A 13711-nucleotide genomic window follows, 5' to 3' on the forward strand; every position below is an offset into this window, starting at 1 on the left:
GCTCCTTAAATACCTCCGAGCCCTGATTGGCGGAGGGCAGCGATTGGACAGATCCGAATTGGGGCTAAACATTAAATCAATGAATCGATCAATTTATGTTTATCAGAATAGTGCCATTGTCAAGGAAGAGCGATTTAGAGATTGATACGATTAATGCAAGGTGTGTAAATAAATAACTAACCCACTAGACACGAAGGAGAGAATAAAAACTGGCCCTGAAGCAGATCATGAAAGTCAACTTCATTGTTTTTATTAAGGGCTGATTACTGATTGCATTAATTAATGCAGAGTCCTAAAAATCGCACCATGTTCGTGTCATGTGTCTTAACGAGCTCCTCTGTATGAGGGTGCCAGTGAAATGACAGTGGCGGGGCTGTCTCACCCTGCTGTGTGTTGATGTGTGACGTGTTCCTGGGAAACACCCTACCGGTGCGTTTATTCACTGTAGTGGAAAATATCAATTTGACAGGCAGCTGATGTCTCTAAATTAAATAATAACAATACAGCCCCATTTCGAAGCAGACGACCAAGTTACTTTAACTGCGATGTATTCAATTGGATAATAGTGGCCGTGGTAGTGCAGGTGCACTCCACTAATAACCCCAGGGAGCACGGACATCTGAACGAAATCAACCCAGTACATTGCAGTCATAATGAAAATATTGCTAACATGATTCTTTGAAATATAATACAATCAGGAAGCCTCCTTGACAAATTACTTTGTTAAAGCCTCCTTGTGATTATTTAATAAAACGAATAATAATCATAATAATAATCTGTATATTTTGATCACTCTGTGTCCCTGTCTGTCGTTGTCCTGCGACTGGCCGTGTCGGGGCGCATTCCCACGCCGGGCCGGACCTGTTCACACTGACCACTCCGGGCTGGTCTCTGATTGGCTCCCAGTGGCGGCACCTGTATAAATAGGCAGAGGCGCCACAGGTGAGTATTGCACTTGTCAGCTTTGAAACCGTCTTGCTGGGGTTAAAGCAACAGAGCCAATCATGGGAGTCTTCGGTAGCACGCTTTATTGGCAAGTGGGCTTGCTGTTTCTGTTTGCGGCTGCGCAGTGTCGGCTGAGTGTTAAAGGCAAGGAGAGCCACCCCCTGAAGCACCGCTCTAAAGCGGGGTCCCCCGGTCTGCGCTCCTCCGGGTCCGGCCGTGGCTACTATGCGCTCCCAGGTCAGAGCCGGGCTGGCGCCGTGACGCAGACCGTCTTTCTCCGGTGCCTAGAGGCCACCGTGGAGATCACCGTGCTCGCCGACCTCTACGCTGTGGGCACGGCCATCAGCGGCTCCGACCTGCGGCTGGGGCCCCCCGCCGCCCCGGGCTCCTGCACCGTCGCCTCCCCCGGGGGCGAGTCGTTCGTGATCACCGCCGAGCTGCAGGACTGCGGGAGCGAGCTGTCGGTAGGCGCTGCCCTTCACAGTATAGTGAAGTATAGCGCTATAGTGCTCTGGGTCCCGTTCTGTGCAGGTGGTGCCCTGCTTTAGTTATGCTGGAATACAACATGCTGGGTCTCAACGCTTAGTAACTTAAACGGTTTTATGTATATACAGCTTAACCCTGTATTGGCGTTGATCGTCGCTACATGGAGTAGTTGAGTCTAGAATCTCTTCGGTGCAAATCCTTCATTGAGATTTTAAAACCCCTCCTGCCAGTAGGGTGTGCTTCAATGCTGTACAGTGATCTAAATTGTCATGGTCTCCGAACTGTAACTATAATATGCAATGCAAAACTCGTGTTAACCTAACCCATTGAAATTAAATCACCCCTTTCTCTGGTTGCCCCAGTTCACCGAGGACTTGCTGGTGTACTCCAACACCCTGTTCTACATGCCGCCCGCCTCCCCCGGCGGCATCATCCGGATGAACAGCGCCCTCATCCCGCTCGAGTGCCACTATAACCGGTAGGTGAGCGTGAGGTATGAATGCATTCATTTTTAAACTGCAATGCATGTTTTCTTTGTTGTAGGGGGAAGATTAAGTTCTACAGTGTAGCTTTAAAATCTGTGGGATATTTGTTACCAAGGTGCCAGTTCTGTTATGTAGAAAATTTGCATTTTTGGGTGATCTGAATTCCCCAGACTTGAGCTCATGGAGTCCTTGGTTATAGGCTGTAAATGCTGATTGGGGGGGGGGGGTGGATACCTCTGTCCTGCAGGATGGCCAATGTTAGCAGTGATCCCATAAAACCCACCTGGGTCCCTTTTACCTCCACCCGCTCTGCTGAAGATGTCCTGGATTTCTCCCTGCAGCTCATGACTGGTACCCCCTCACACATTCACTCCAGTTGCCCTGTGCTTTGCTGCAATGCTGCCTGTGACTTGGGGCCTGTGTGGTCAATGCTGGCACTCTCTCCCTGCAGATGACTGGAGCTCCCAGAGGCCCTCCAACATCTTTTACCTGGGGGATATCCTGAACCTCGAGGCCTCCGTCAACCTGACGGGCCACCTGCCCCTGCGGCTGTTTGTGGACCGCTGTGTGGCCACCCTGGAGCCAAACCAGACTTCCTCCCCTAGCTATGCCTTCATTGAGAACCATGGGTGAGGCTCCCCCCTGACCATCTTGGAGCAAGTGTGTGCTTCTGTCAGTCTCCCTAGACTAGGACCACTCCGACTGCCCTCCACCCCAATGTCATGGTGACCCCAGGGCCCCTGCCCAGTAGACACTCCCTGCTGTCCCTGCAGGTGCTTCGTGGAATCCAAGGCCACCGGCTCCAGCTCGCGCTTCCTGCTGCGGCTCCAGGATTCTCGTCTCCGCATGCAGCTGGAGGCCTTCCGCTTCCACCAGGAAGCCCGCAGCTCCGTGAGTCCCTGTGCTCTCCTCTGGGCTGTGAGTGTCCCTGCCTGCCCACGCTCATGTGCTGTCCTGTCCCTTGGTCTCCCTCCTTTAGCTCTACATCACCTGCCACCTGACTGTGGCACTTGCCTCCCAGAGCAATGCCCAGAACAAGGCCTGCTCCTTTGTGCAGAGGTGAGGGGGTGGTCTACCGGGGGGTGAAGCTGGTGCAACTCCTAAATGCTTCCCACCCCCCCTCTGTTCAACAATCCTGTCCTCCTCCCCCAGGTGGCAGTCTGTGGACGGCAGTGACCAGGTTTGCAGCTGCTGTGACTCCAGCTGTGACCCTGCCTCCAGGACCCGGGGCTCGAGGCGCTGGAGCAGAGGGGCCCCATCTTCAGATTCGGGTGAGTAGGGGTTCAGTGTATATTGAACTCTTAAACCTTGTGCTGCTCTGAGGTGGACCCCACATGGAGCATAAAACCCTACCTGTCTCTTCAGGGCTGGTCCAGGAGGCAGATGCCACTCTGGGCCCGTTCTTTATCATGGGCTGAGCTCAACCAGTAGCTGCCTTCTTGGAAGGTGGGGTGAGTGACCCATTTTAACTGGACCCCAGTGCTACACACGAGTTGGTCCAGGGGTGGGGCTCCCTGTCCTGACTTGCCTAATTTTAATCTGTATTGGGCTTCCTGCTCTCCCAGGAAGCTGAATCCAATGGTGACTGAACTAACACCCACCTCTCTCACTCTTCCTGCAGGGAGCCCTGGGCCACGGCCCTGTCTGTGGGTTGGGGACTCATCCTGTACAAATGCACTCTCTCTTTTAACTTGAGAATAAAGAGTCAAAGCAATTAAGTGTTTGGTCTTCCCTTCACTCAGACTTGAGGCCCACGGGGTGGGAGCGGTGCTGTGGTAGTGTCCACTGGGTCTAAATGGTTAAACTGGCTTCAGTTTCAGGGGAGCATACAGGTGTGACTCCCACCTGTAGATATTTACATACCCTGCTTCACTGTTTTAAAACTTTTTGTAGAGATTCACACTTGCCCCTGAATTCTCTCTGGTGAAGATGCAGTTTTAGAGCAACCTTTTTAAAAAATAAATAAATAAAAAAATTGTTAGGTGCACAAAGTGTTCCAAAATGTTTATTGTAATTTTGTGGTTCTACACACAATCCCGTAACCTTGCACTGCTCCTACTCAATGTAGGTTTATTATGTTCCATCCCATAATTAACCAGAGTACTTTAAACCTCTATATGGCTTCATTCTATAGTTGGTAAACATTGAATGTATGTTAAGTGTGATTAAAATTTAATTCTGTACAAATGTAAAGACAAATCTAATTTTTGTCCAAATAAAAGCTGAAAATGTCCCTGCCACCATCTTGAAAATCTAGTCAAACTGAGGCCCTGGCGTTTCCTGCTTAGTTGATTTAAACACCGTGAAATGTTCCAGCTCGCCCCCTCCTTGTCTAATACTGGGGTACAGCGGCGTAGGCGGTGGTCGTAGTTTGGACGTTGACTGGTTTGCCCCTGTTCTTGATCTCTCTGGCCATTTGGCAAAAGACACAGCAGTGGCAGAAGCACAGTGCAATGGCATCAACCAGGATGGAGCCCTGCCAAGGGGAAAGAGGGGAGTTAAGGGGTTGTGGGGGGGGATAGGGGAAATGTTTGTGTAGGTTGTGGAGAAATGAGTAGAGGGGGACTGGGGTTGTTGGTGGAGGTGGGGTTGGGGGGCTGTTCATGAGTCGCAATGCTTACGGGGATGCCGTATCTCTCCCGAATGCCCGTCCTCATGGCCACTGGTGCGATCCCAGGGCACAGACATGGCAGGCAGCAGCACTCCCCCATCTCCGAGGCAGTCTGACACTCCAGACAGGGCAGGCAGAAAAGTCCATAGCAACCTGGGTGGGTTACACGATTAACTTGGACCAGTCCTTGTTGTCCCGACTTTATGCTCTTTAAACACTGACAATCTATTCTATACACTATATATGAAAAACATTAGATTTTGTAGGATTTGTGCAGCACTAATCATATCAGAACTGATATTGTAGTGATCCTGAAGCTTTAGTAAGGTGTCTCGGCCTTTAAGTGATGCATTAAGGTTGCTGCACTGTGGTGTGGGAGACTGGAGTTTGAATCTCACTATGGCTGGAAACCCTCAGGATGTTACATTTGTCTTAGCAGTGTGATGGAAAAGTAGTGCGAGGGTGTGCTGTAATTACTGGGAGGTAGTGTATCAATCCCGAGGCCTTCCGATGTGGCTAAAAACCCCTGGGATGTTACACAGGTGGTAGTAGTGGGATTGTTACAATATCATTGAGAGGTGTTGGAATCAAACACATTAAATGTTTGGGAAGGATGGTGCCAGATACTGCACTGCTCTGGTGGAGATATTCTCAATGCAAAGATTTAAATTCAAAGATATATTTTGAAATCTAAATGTAAACCTAAAAATATATATACAGATACTGTGAGAAGAATTTGTTTGTCAAGTTCAACACAGGTCTTCCTGCTAGCGCACTTTATCAGATTCCCTTTCTGAAATGTGGAGGCCAGAGATGGTGTGGTTAAGAGTAGTTTACCACACGCTTTGTTACTGGTGCTGAAGGAGCAAACTACGTGCTCCCTGTACTGCAACAGGAAACGCATGTCTAATGAATGTGACTCTGTGGGGTCGGTTTGTGGTTTGTGTGTGTGGGTTTTTGTTGATCTCAGTTTTAAAGGAGAAGGAACCAGACCAGCACAAAAAGCCGATTACCCCTCCAGCCATAGAAAACAAATGTGAAATCCTGTGAATGTATTTTTGGGGGGAGGATAACCTGAATAAACCACCTGAAAACTCCCAGATTGTGCAGACAAGGGACCATGCACATGTAATATTTCTGCATTCCTAACTGCTACTACTTATATACTAATAATCCCATTGGAAGAGTAACTAACATGGTTTGATGGATGAAACACTAAATACGAAAACACTACTACTCTACACTACTTTACTACTGCATCCCAGACACCACACGCAGACTGGCAGACCCACATCAAGGATAGACTATAAAATGAGCATCATAATAATAGCGTAGATATATCCTAGTACCTGTAAACATATATATGTATGTGAAAACCTGGACTGGACTGTGTCTCTGCAGGACCAGGGCTGAGACCCTGCTGGATTGGACTGTGTCTCTGCAGGACCATGGCACTGAAATCACACTACTTTCTGAGCACTCTCCCTAGAAGCCACTTGGAGACTGGATGCATATGTGGACTCACAGATGCCCATGTCGTCACAGCAGTTACAGATCCCCGTGGTCCATTTATTGCTCCTCTGGATGCTGGTCACCTGCTGCACCACCACTGATTGTGGCTGTGACATCATTATCCTTGGTGCTGCCATGGAACCCCTGAAGGCAGCAGACAGACACAGAATCACTTCAGGACCACAAAGAAGTGACCTGACCATTTCCAAACATCTGGTTATACTACTACTACTACTACTACTACTAAGAAGAAGAAGAAGAAGAATTAATAATGTTGGTTTGTTAGTAGTACTAGTAAAAATCATTGTGGTTTATTATTTAATATTATGATGATGATGATAATAATCAATCCATATATTCCCAATGACGGTTCATGCAGTTCTGGTCACGCTGAGATGGAGCCCTATGGCAAGCCAAATTATCATTTAGAGATATCTGTAAATGCATTTAAAGATATCTTCAAATATCTCAAGATATCTGCAAATCATTTAGAGATATCTTCAGATATCTTCCTGTTCATTTAGAGATATCTGCAAATCATTTCAAGATATCTTCAAATGACTTCCTGTATTTTGGATGAGATTATCACTTCCTGTTTCCTTATTCAGTTACATAGAAATTAATGAACAAGTTAACAGGAAGTGATAATCTTGGGCTACATACAGGAAGTCATTTGAAAATATCTCTAAATGATTTGAAGATATCGCTAAGTGATTTGCATATTTCTTTAAATGATTTAGAGATATCTTTAAATATTTTAAGATATCCGGAATTTATTTGAAGATATCTTGAAATATTTGCAGATATCTTTAAATGATTTAGAGCCCAGCACCAAGAAACACTGCAAGATATGAGATGCACCATTATTATTATTATGATTATTATTATGATTATTATTTTTTATTTTTTTCTAGTCCTAAAGTATTGACTTGTTTCGGTGTAAAAGTTAGCAATAGACTGCATCAGTTTCAGATTAATTTGATCTGCTCTGGATTAATTTGATCACGAGTCTCATACTACCTTGTACGGTGGCTCGTTGAGGACATGAGAAAAAAGCCCCTGTGGTTATCTCGTGATCACGACATAACGTTATCTCTCACTGTCAGAGAAAACGGAAGTGTTTCCATGAGAAAATGCTGAGACTGGGGCAGTGGTGTGTCAACACATTCGGGTTTATTTTCAACAGGGCTAATGCAGACAGAAATTGTTTAATGCCTTTCAATAATTTAAGAACTGTATACCTGCTTGAAATTATATATTTTAAGCCTTCATCTGTGTACACTTACTGAGGTCCGCATACATTGACCGAGTGGTCTGAATCACCGCTCAGTGGTCCCTTTTGAGACGCATGACATTGATTGTGTATGGCTTTATACAGTTTTAATTGTTACATAGGTAGCGGCAGTCACTGTAAATTTTTCACTTTGATTACTTTGATTAAATACACCTATATCACATTAGCACGTTTTAATTTGTGTTCTCCCCCTCCAGTCCCTATGCAGTTCGATGTTATAATTTAATAATTTAATAGACTATTTAAAGAACCTGTGTCGCCAGGGGGTGAACACTCTTTTGATCACGATATAACCAGAGGGCCTTTTTTTTCCCATGTACTCAACGAGGCACGGAAAGGAAAAGTGAAAAAATAGTACAATGACACGAAACTTGCAGCCAAACGAAAATTCCGTTGGAAAAATAACCACATATGCTAATATTATCATAATTACGATTAATGATCATTATCATTATAATGTTCACAATTATACTTTTATTAAAAATATATTTTTTGTTTTGACACAAGTTGGTCTCTTAATATTTCCTCCCACCACGTGGCTTGACCCTCGCTTGCGCGCATTATGAAAAAATACTGTAAAACGTGTTTTCTTAGATTATTGTGTTTTGCTCTTGTTGTAAATTTGTCTATATTTACGGTGTTTATATTAGGACATTCTCACTCCTCAGTGTCAGCTGTTATGACTTCGTTTTGCTGCGATCAGCCCTCGGTAAGTTTAGCGTTCAGGCCTCAGTTTTCACTCTTATTTGATATCACCCATCGGGTGTCAGTCTTATTTGGCATCCAGCATCATGCTTATTTTATCTCATTTCTCATGCATCACTCGAATTTAATATCAGCTATCAGGTGTCACTCGAATTTAATATCAGGTGTCAATCGATTTTAATATCAGATGGTTGTACTACGAAGCGAGGTAACTGGCTTATCCATGTAAGTTCAGGAGTAACTTTGCGAGGTCGGGTGTATCTTCCCGGTTAACCCACACTACGAAAGGTGGATAGGTTTTACCCGAGGTATGCTGTCATGGCAATATACGCGGCATCTCTAAACTGCTCCGAGCAGGGCATGTTCGTGGTTAACTCGGTGTCATCCTAAATAAGCACTGCCTCTCCGCCCACCGTCTTTCGGGACCCAATACACATTGGAGAGGCTTACTCCGCAGGGCGAGGGTGTGTAGAGACCATGCAACTCCTCTAGCTCACCCGATGACGCTCTCTATGAAAGACATCGATTCTCATCCGAGGGAATTCAATGTCTTTGCCAGCTTCTAGGGCCAGACGTGTCAATGCCACTCGCCGGAGTGATGCCCTCACTGTTGAACAGACAGGGTGTCTTGCTATGCGGTATTTTGCCAGCGGACATTTCATGCATCCCAGATGCTGCACATCTGAGCAGGAATACTGTCTGCCGTGCAGCTCGCAAAGTGGGACTTGCTCTCACTGAACTGCTGGATGCATTCATTGTGTTACCTCACCATTTAAGCCTTCTAAAGAACAAAGAGGCTTTTTATGCGATCGCAAGTTAATTCGCAATATAAAAATACTTGGCCTATTTTTAATATGCATATACTGGACCTATATACAGAACACATGTTTTCCATAGGAATCCCGAGGGTGATTGGTGCGATTGCCTGTACGCAGATCCCCATTAGAGCACCCCTGGGAGAACATGAGGGGGATTAAGTGAATAGGAAGTCATTTCATAGCATCAGTGTTCAGGTATTTGATCATATCATATTTGATCTGACATGTAGACTAGTCTATATTATTTTGTCCTTAAAACTTCTATTTATATTCAAGACAATTAAAGACACATTAGGTGGTGAACCACAACTAAAAGTCGTTTCCCGAAATATGCGTGAATCATGCCCTCCTCCAGTTTTCACTCTATGCCTTTTTTCTGTTTGCTGTGAACACATGAATAGGCTATTATAAGTGTAGGCTACAAACCACATCTGTACAGTGTATTAATAATGAGTATTATTAATACACACCACTTGATAGAATATTTGTGTATTTCATCCAGATTTGTCGCAGGTGCGCTTTCCACTGGGGTTGCAGCTGAAATGATTGTTATAATGAAGTTATTCTGAACACAACAGCATTAAATTAATACAGGCAGTCCTACAGCCTAGGTGCTTTAGTAGATCTTAATTAATTAACAGTGAGTAACGGGTCAATTTCAGAGATGTAGCCCATGTGTAGGCTATAAATGAATTATCCTAATTGCTGTCACATATTTAGATATACTATTTTACAAATAAAAGAAGAATCCGTAAGACAAAATAGAGAACATATGACAAGAACACTGTTCTTACGAATTGACTCTCTTTGTTGGCCGCCACGGTGTTACATTTACCCGCTAACCTTTCTTTAAACCCTCATATCCTGACATTATCAGACGCGATGCTCCGGGGACAGTCCGGCGATAAGACACTGCGCACACACTGAGCATGCGCACCCACTCCAGTTCAGTCACACCGAGTCAACTAACCGGCATTTTAACCACCGTCACAGTGCCGGTTAACACCAGTTTAGGCAATTAGAGTTTGTCAATCCTGACTTTCCTTGATAACCCCGAGTTAACTCTGAGTAGGTTAAACTCCCTTGGTAGTGCACCCCTCATGTGTCACTCGAAATCAGTGTCAGGTATCAGAATGTTTTTTTTTTTTTTTTTCTGGGACTTTATTTAATAGCCAATCAAATGGCTGAACCGTAACTATAATTTCACTGCTTACACGGAATGTCAATCAAGCCAGAAGACCAGATAGTGAAACTGAGGCAGGCAATATTTTATATAAATGTAGTCTAAATTAATAATAAACACCAAAACATAACAAAAAAAGACATCTCTGGCTAATTTAAACATGTGGTATTACCAAAAATATTTGTATTATAATACAAATGTCGACCATAAAATCAGCTCGAAGTGAATACAATGTAATACAAATGATTGACATTCCCTGTAACCAACTAAATAACAGTAAATATGGTTCAGCCATTTGATTGGCTATTACATTAAGTTCCAGAGAAAACACAATCTGAAACCTGACACCGCTTTAGAGTGATTCTGATACCTGACACCTGATATTAAATTCGAGTGATGCATGAGAACTGATATGGAATAAGCATGATGCTTGATGCCAAATAACATTGCCACCCAATGGGTGATATCAAATATGAGTGATAACTGGGGGCTAAACGCTAAACATATTCAGTGCTGATCGCAGCAAAACTAACTGATGCGTGACAACTGACACTGAGCAGTGAGGATGTCCTAATATGGACACCGTATATATTGTACAAATTAAACTATTTTTTCTCAGCCAGTGTTGCGCGAAACACCGTCAGCACCCCAACCCCCTCCCTGTTGGAATCGCAGAGAAAACGCCATCAGCACCCGTATTTAAATCCCCTTTGTTATAGCAAGTAGCTTGATCCGTGTATCTCCACAGATAAACTTTAGTCTTTGTGAACATTTAATGTACTTACAATTTATAGAAAATATACCTGTTTAAGATTTCAAGAAAATGCGTTTCACATATCAGTGATTAGCAGAAAACTAACCAACGCCAAAATGACCGTGAACGAGATATACCTTTGACATTAACGAATTATTGATATGTCTGATTAATGTCGGTTTGTAAAAATGTAAAGGACAACAAAATGCAGTTTCACTTGTTTAAAAAATCATGAAATACAAAATGCAAAGTACAATATGCAAGAAAATTAAACGGATGCAAATCTTAATTACCATTGTAATTGTGTGTACTGGGGATAAAAATACAAAAAATGCAATCCGTCAGCCATATTAGAATGTGTAGTATATTTTATTTCACTTCTTGAACTCAGCTGCTTTGTTTTTTTTTAATAAAGTGAAAATATATTCCAAAAGTAATTAAAAGTATTCTGATTACGTTTCTGCTTGGGAGTAATGTACTGGATTAGGTTACAGATTATTTTATAAACAGGGTAATCAGTTTTCTGTAAGGGAATACATTTTAAAAGTAACCCTCACAACCTTGGTTATAAATGAAGTATAGAATTGTATAAAAAACTTCTTAAATTACACAATTTGAAAAGTCAAATCTTAGCAGATTGTTACTTCAGTTAAGGTTCGATTTGGAACAAAAACCTGCCGGGTAAGGGCTGCTCCAGGACCAGGGTTGGGGGCCCCTAGTGTGACGCATCACCATAACTGCAGCAGGGTCGCTTGTCACACAGTTGTCTTTAGAGGGAAATTATATAAAAACATGCAAACCGCCATTCTGATAAATAAATGTATTTCAAAAGTCAAATCAAAGTGAGGATTAGTCTTACCGGTGCGTAGTTTATAGGGAAAGAGTTTGGCACGGATTTCCACGCAATATCTTGTTTTAATCTGAAGTGCTGAACACTGACTACACATCCGTACAGCACACAAAACACATATAACACCCCTCCCCTCACCCCGCCCGCGGTAGAAAGTCTAATTTCCTGTGTGGCATCGCTTCTTCATGCGAAGCCGACTCGACCCAAATATTGTCTAAATACCTACTTCCTATCCTATAGACTTTCGATCAAGTGGGCGGCCAAGTGACCACTGAGATGACTCAGGGATTCATAGTTTAACTAGAGGTGTGCTTGCATCGTCATCTTTTTAAACGATGGCCAATATAACTATTTAGTGAAAATACAGTGAACAAAACTATTACATTGTGTGTAGAGATGGCAGCGTGGAGGTGAAGGTGTAAGGATGTTCAGTTTGTATCCTGAGAGCTGGTGACCGCCAGAAGCAGAAGCCGCAGACCGGAGGGAGGCTGGAGGCGAACAGAGAGAGAGGGAGCTGTGGGTTTCGAAAATGAGGGCAAACCGAGAGTCAGACAGAGATGTTCAAGATTAAAAACCAATAAAAAAAATAATACAACAATTCTGCTGTAGGAGCGATACAACAGGCGTGAGAAAAAGGTTGTGACATGCGCAATTACAAGTTCGTGGTGTGTGTTTGTTTGCAGTATGAAAAAAGGGTGGAAGGTGTGAAGAAGCGGAGGATTTAGAGGAAGAAAAAAGTTGCTCACACAACTGACACAGTGAAACAGCTGAAAACATTTATTAAGAACTGTCTGTTTACAAAGTTTCATTAACATTTTATTGTACACACACAGTTTTGTCTACAAGAGTACTCAATCACAGGTTTACTGGAAGATGTTTTTTTGATTAAGAAAAACATTAAATTACTTATTAATAATAATTATTAAAGAAGTCCGTGTCTGTGCCGCTAAATGATATTGCTCAGAAAGTTTGTTCTTGCCCAGCTCAGTATACTGAAGAGGATTAGTTTACCATTGTTTAAAGAATTAAAGTACTCATCTTTGTTATTATTAATAACTCGACTGAATACATGGTGACAAACCTGAAAGAGTTTTCTCTAGGAATGATTTGTAAACCGAAAACAAGAAATCAACTTTACTCATTTTAGTCATTACAAATAACCACACTGAAAACCCCCAAATTGCTAAATTGAAAATATAATTTGAATTAAATGCATTTGTCGAATCTATGTTTCTGACTCCAGACTACTGTCATGGTGATAACGGTTCATGGATTGAATAAGGGTCCCCGTCTGCATCTTTCTGCGCTGAGATGATTTACTAATTCCACTGCTTATTGATTATTATATGACATTAATTAGATTGCAGGTATTGTGCCTTCAGGATGAAGCACACACCAGCGTATTATTGTACAAGGCTATACGTATCCACATAGGTACGATTTACACTTTAAATTAAAATATATAAACCCCTGACTAATTCAGTCAATTGAAAATAACCTATTCGAATTCATAAAATGACACAACCGGTCCTTATCTGTCCGTTTTCTAAACCGCTTCCGAACTGGTGTGCCTAAAGGAGGACCAGACATGCGATGCGGAGAGAAGTGACTGCACCAGTCATCTGAAGTTGTGGGCAAACTGTCAATTTACCAAGCCCGCCGCCCCCAGCCACGTAAGAGGTGCTGTTCAATTAAAGAAGAACAGAAAAAATAAATCATATTGCCAAAATGGTTTAGTGGCATCACCCCTAAGGAGATGGCATGAAACCTGGGTGTTACCTGTGATCCAGGAATACAAAGAAAAGGGTTAAAAGTTATACAATATTCAAATATTATAAACATTAAAATTACACATTTAGGATCTGAAGCACCCCATCAATCCAGCTAGTCACTATAAGAGTAACGGATCCGCCGCCCAAACCCACTTACTCTTTTGTAGGCGCCTCTAATACTCTATGATTTTAGCCTATTTTCACCAATTCGATAGCCAATTCTGCCTGAAGATTTTGGCTGCAGTACCCCAAAGACCCGCTACAGGCAGGGGTGCTAAAGAGCACTGGAATTGGCT

The 13711-nt window shown here is 43.2% G+C and overlaps 2 protein-coding genes across 2 annotated transcripts; one reads left to right on the forward strand and one right to left on the reverse strand.

The window, feature by feature from the left end:
- The first annotated feature begins 930 nt into the window (after positions 1-930).
- LOC136768360 (zona pellucida sperm-binding protein 3-like) lies at positions 931-3643 on the forward strand. Its single transcript, XM_066722532.1, has 9 exons — positions 931-1409; positions 1794-1909; positions 2164-2267; positions 2368-2545; positions 2690-2807; positions 2896-2975; positions 3069-3187; positions 3282-3367; positions 3538-3643. Exons 1-8 carry the CDS (start codon positions 1005-1007, stop codon positions 3332-3334), a joined length of 1173 nt encoding a protein of 390 aa, XP_066578629.1. The 5' UTR covers positions 931-1004; the 3' UTR covers positions 3335-3367; positions 3538-3643.
- Positions 3644-3891: 248 nt separating this feature from the next.
- ponzr1 (plac8 onzin related protein 1) lies at positions 3892-11743 on the reverse strand. The gene is made up of 4 exons (XM_066722533.1): positions 11653-11743; positions 6053-6183; positions 4538-4680; positions 3892-4392 (listed from the first exon to the last, which is right to left on the reverse strand). The coding sequence occupies exons 2-4, from the start codon at positions 6174-6176 to the stop codon at positions 4249-4251; spliced, it is 411 nt and encodes a 136-aa protein (XP_066578630.1). The 5' UTR covers positions 6177-6183; positions 11653-11743; the 3' UTR covers positions 3892-4248.
- Positions 11744-13711: the final 1968 nt, after the last annotated feature.

The sequence above is a fragment of the Amia ocellicauda genome, chromosome 14 (assembly GCF_036373705.1).
Source record: "Amia ocellicauda isolate fAmiCal2 chromosome 14, fAmiCal2.hap1, whole genome shotgun sequence".
In the NCBI taxonomy this organism is placed as follows: Eukaryota; Metazoa; Chordata; class Actinopteri; order Amiiformes; family Amiidae; genus Amia; species Amia ocellicauda.

Bases quoted from the DNA above. Each gene is read 5' to 3' on its own strand.
- LOC136768360 (XM_066722532.1), top strand. From the start codon at position 1,005: ATGGGAGTCTTCGGTAGCACGCTTTATTGGCAAGTGGGCTTGCTGTTT. The intron at 1,910-2,163 runs GTAGGTGAGCGT...TCTGTCCTGCAG, and splicing joins CTCGAGTGCCACTATAACCG to GATGGCCAATGTTAGCAGTG. The intron at 2,268-2,367 runs GTACCCCCTCAC...CTCTCCCTGCAG, and splicing joins CTCCCTGCAGCTCATGACTG to ATGACTGGAGCTCCCAGAGG.
- ponzr1 (XM_066722533.1), bottom strand. From the start codon at position 6,176: ATGGCAGCACCAAGGATAATGATGTCACAGCCACAATCAGTGGTGGTG. The intron at 4,681-6,052 runs GTGAGTCCACAT...TAACCCACCCAG, and splicing joins CTGTGACGACATGGGCATCT to GTTGCTATGGACTTTTCTGC. The intron at 4,393-4,537 runs GTAAGCATTGCG...TCCCCTTGGCAG, and splicing joins GGGAGAGATACGGCATCCCC to GGCTCCATCCTGGTTGATGC.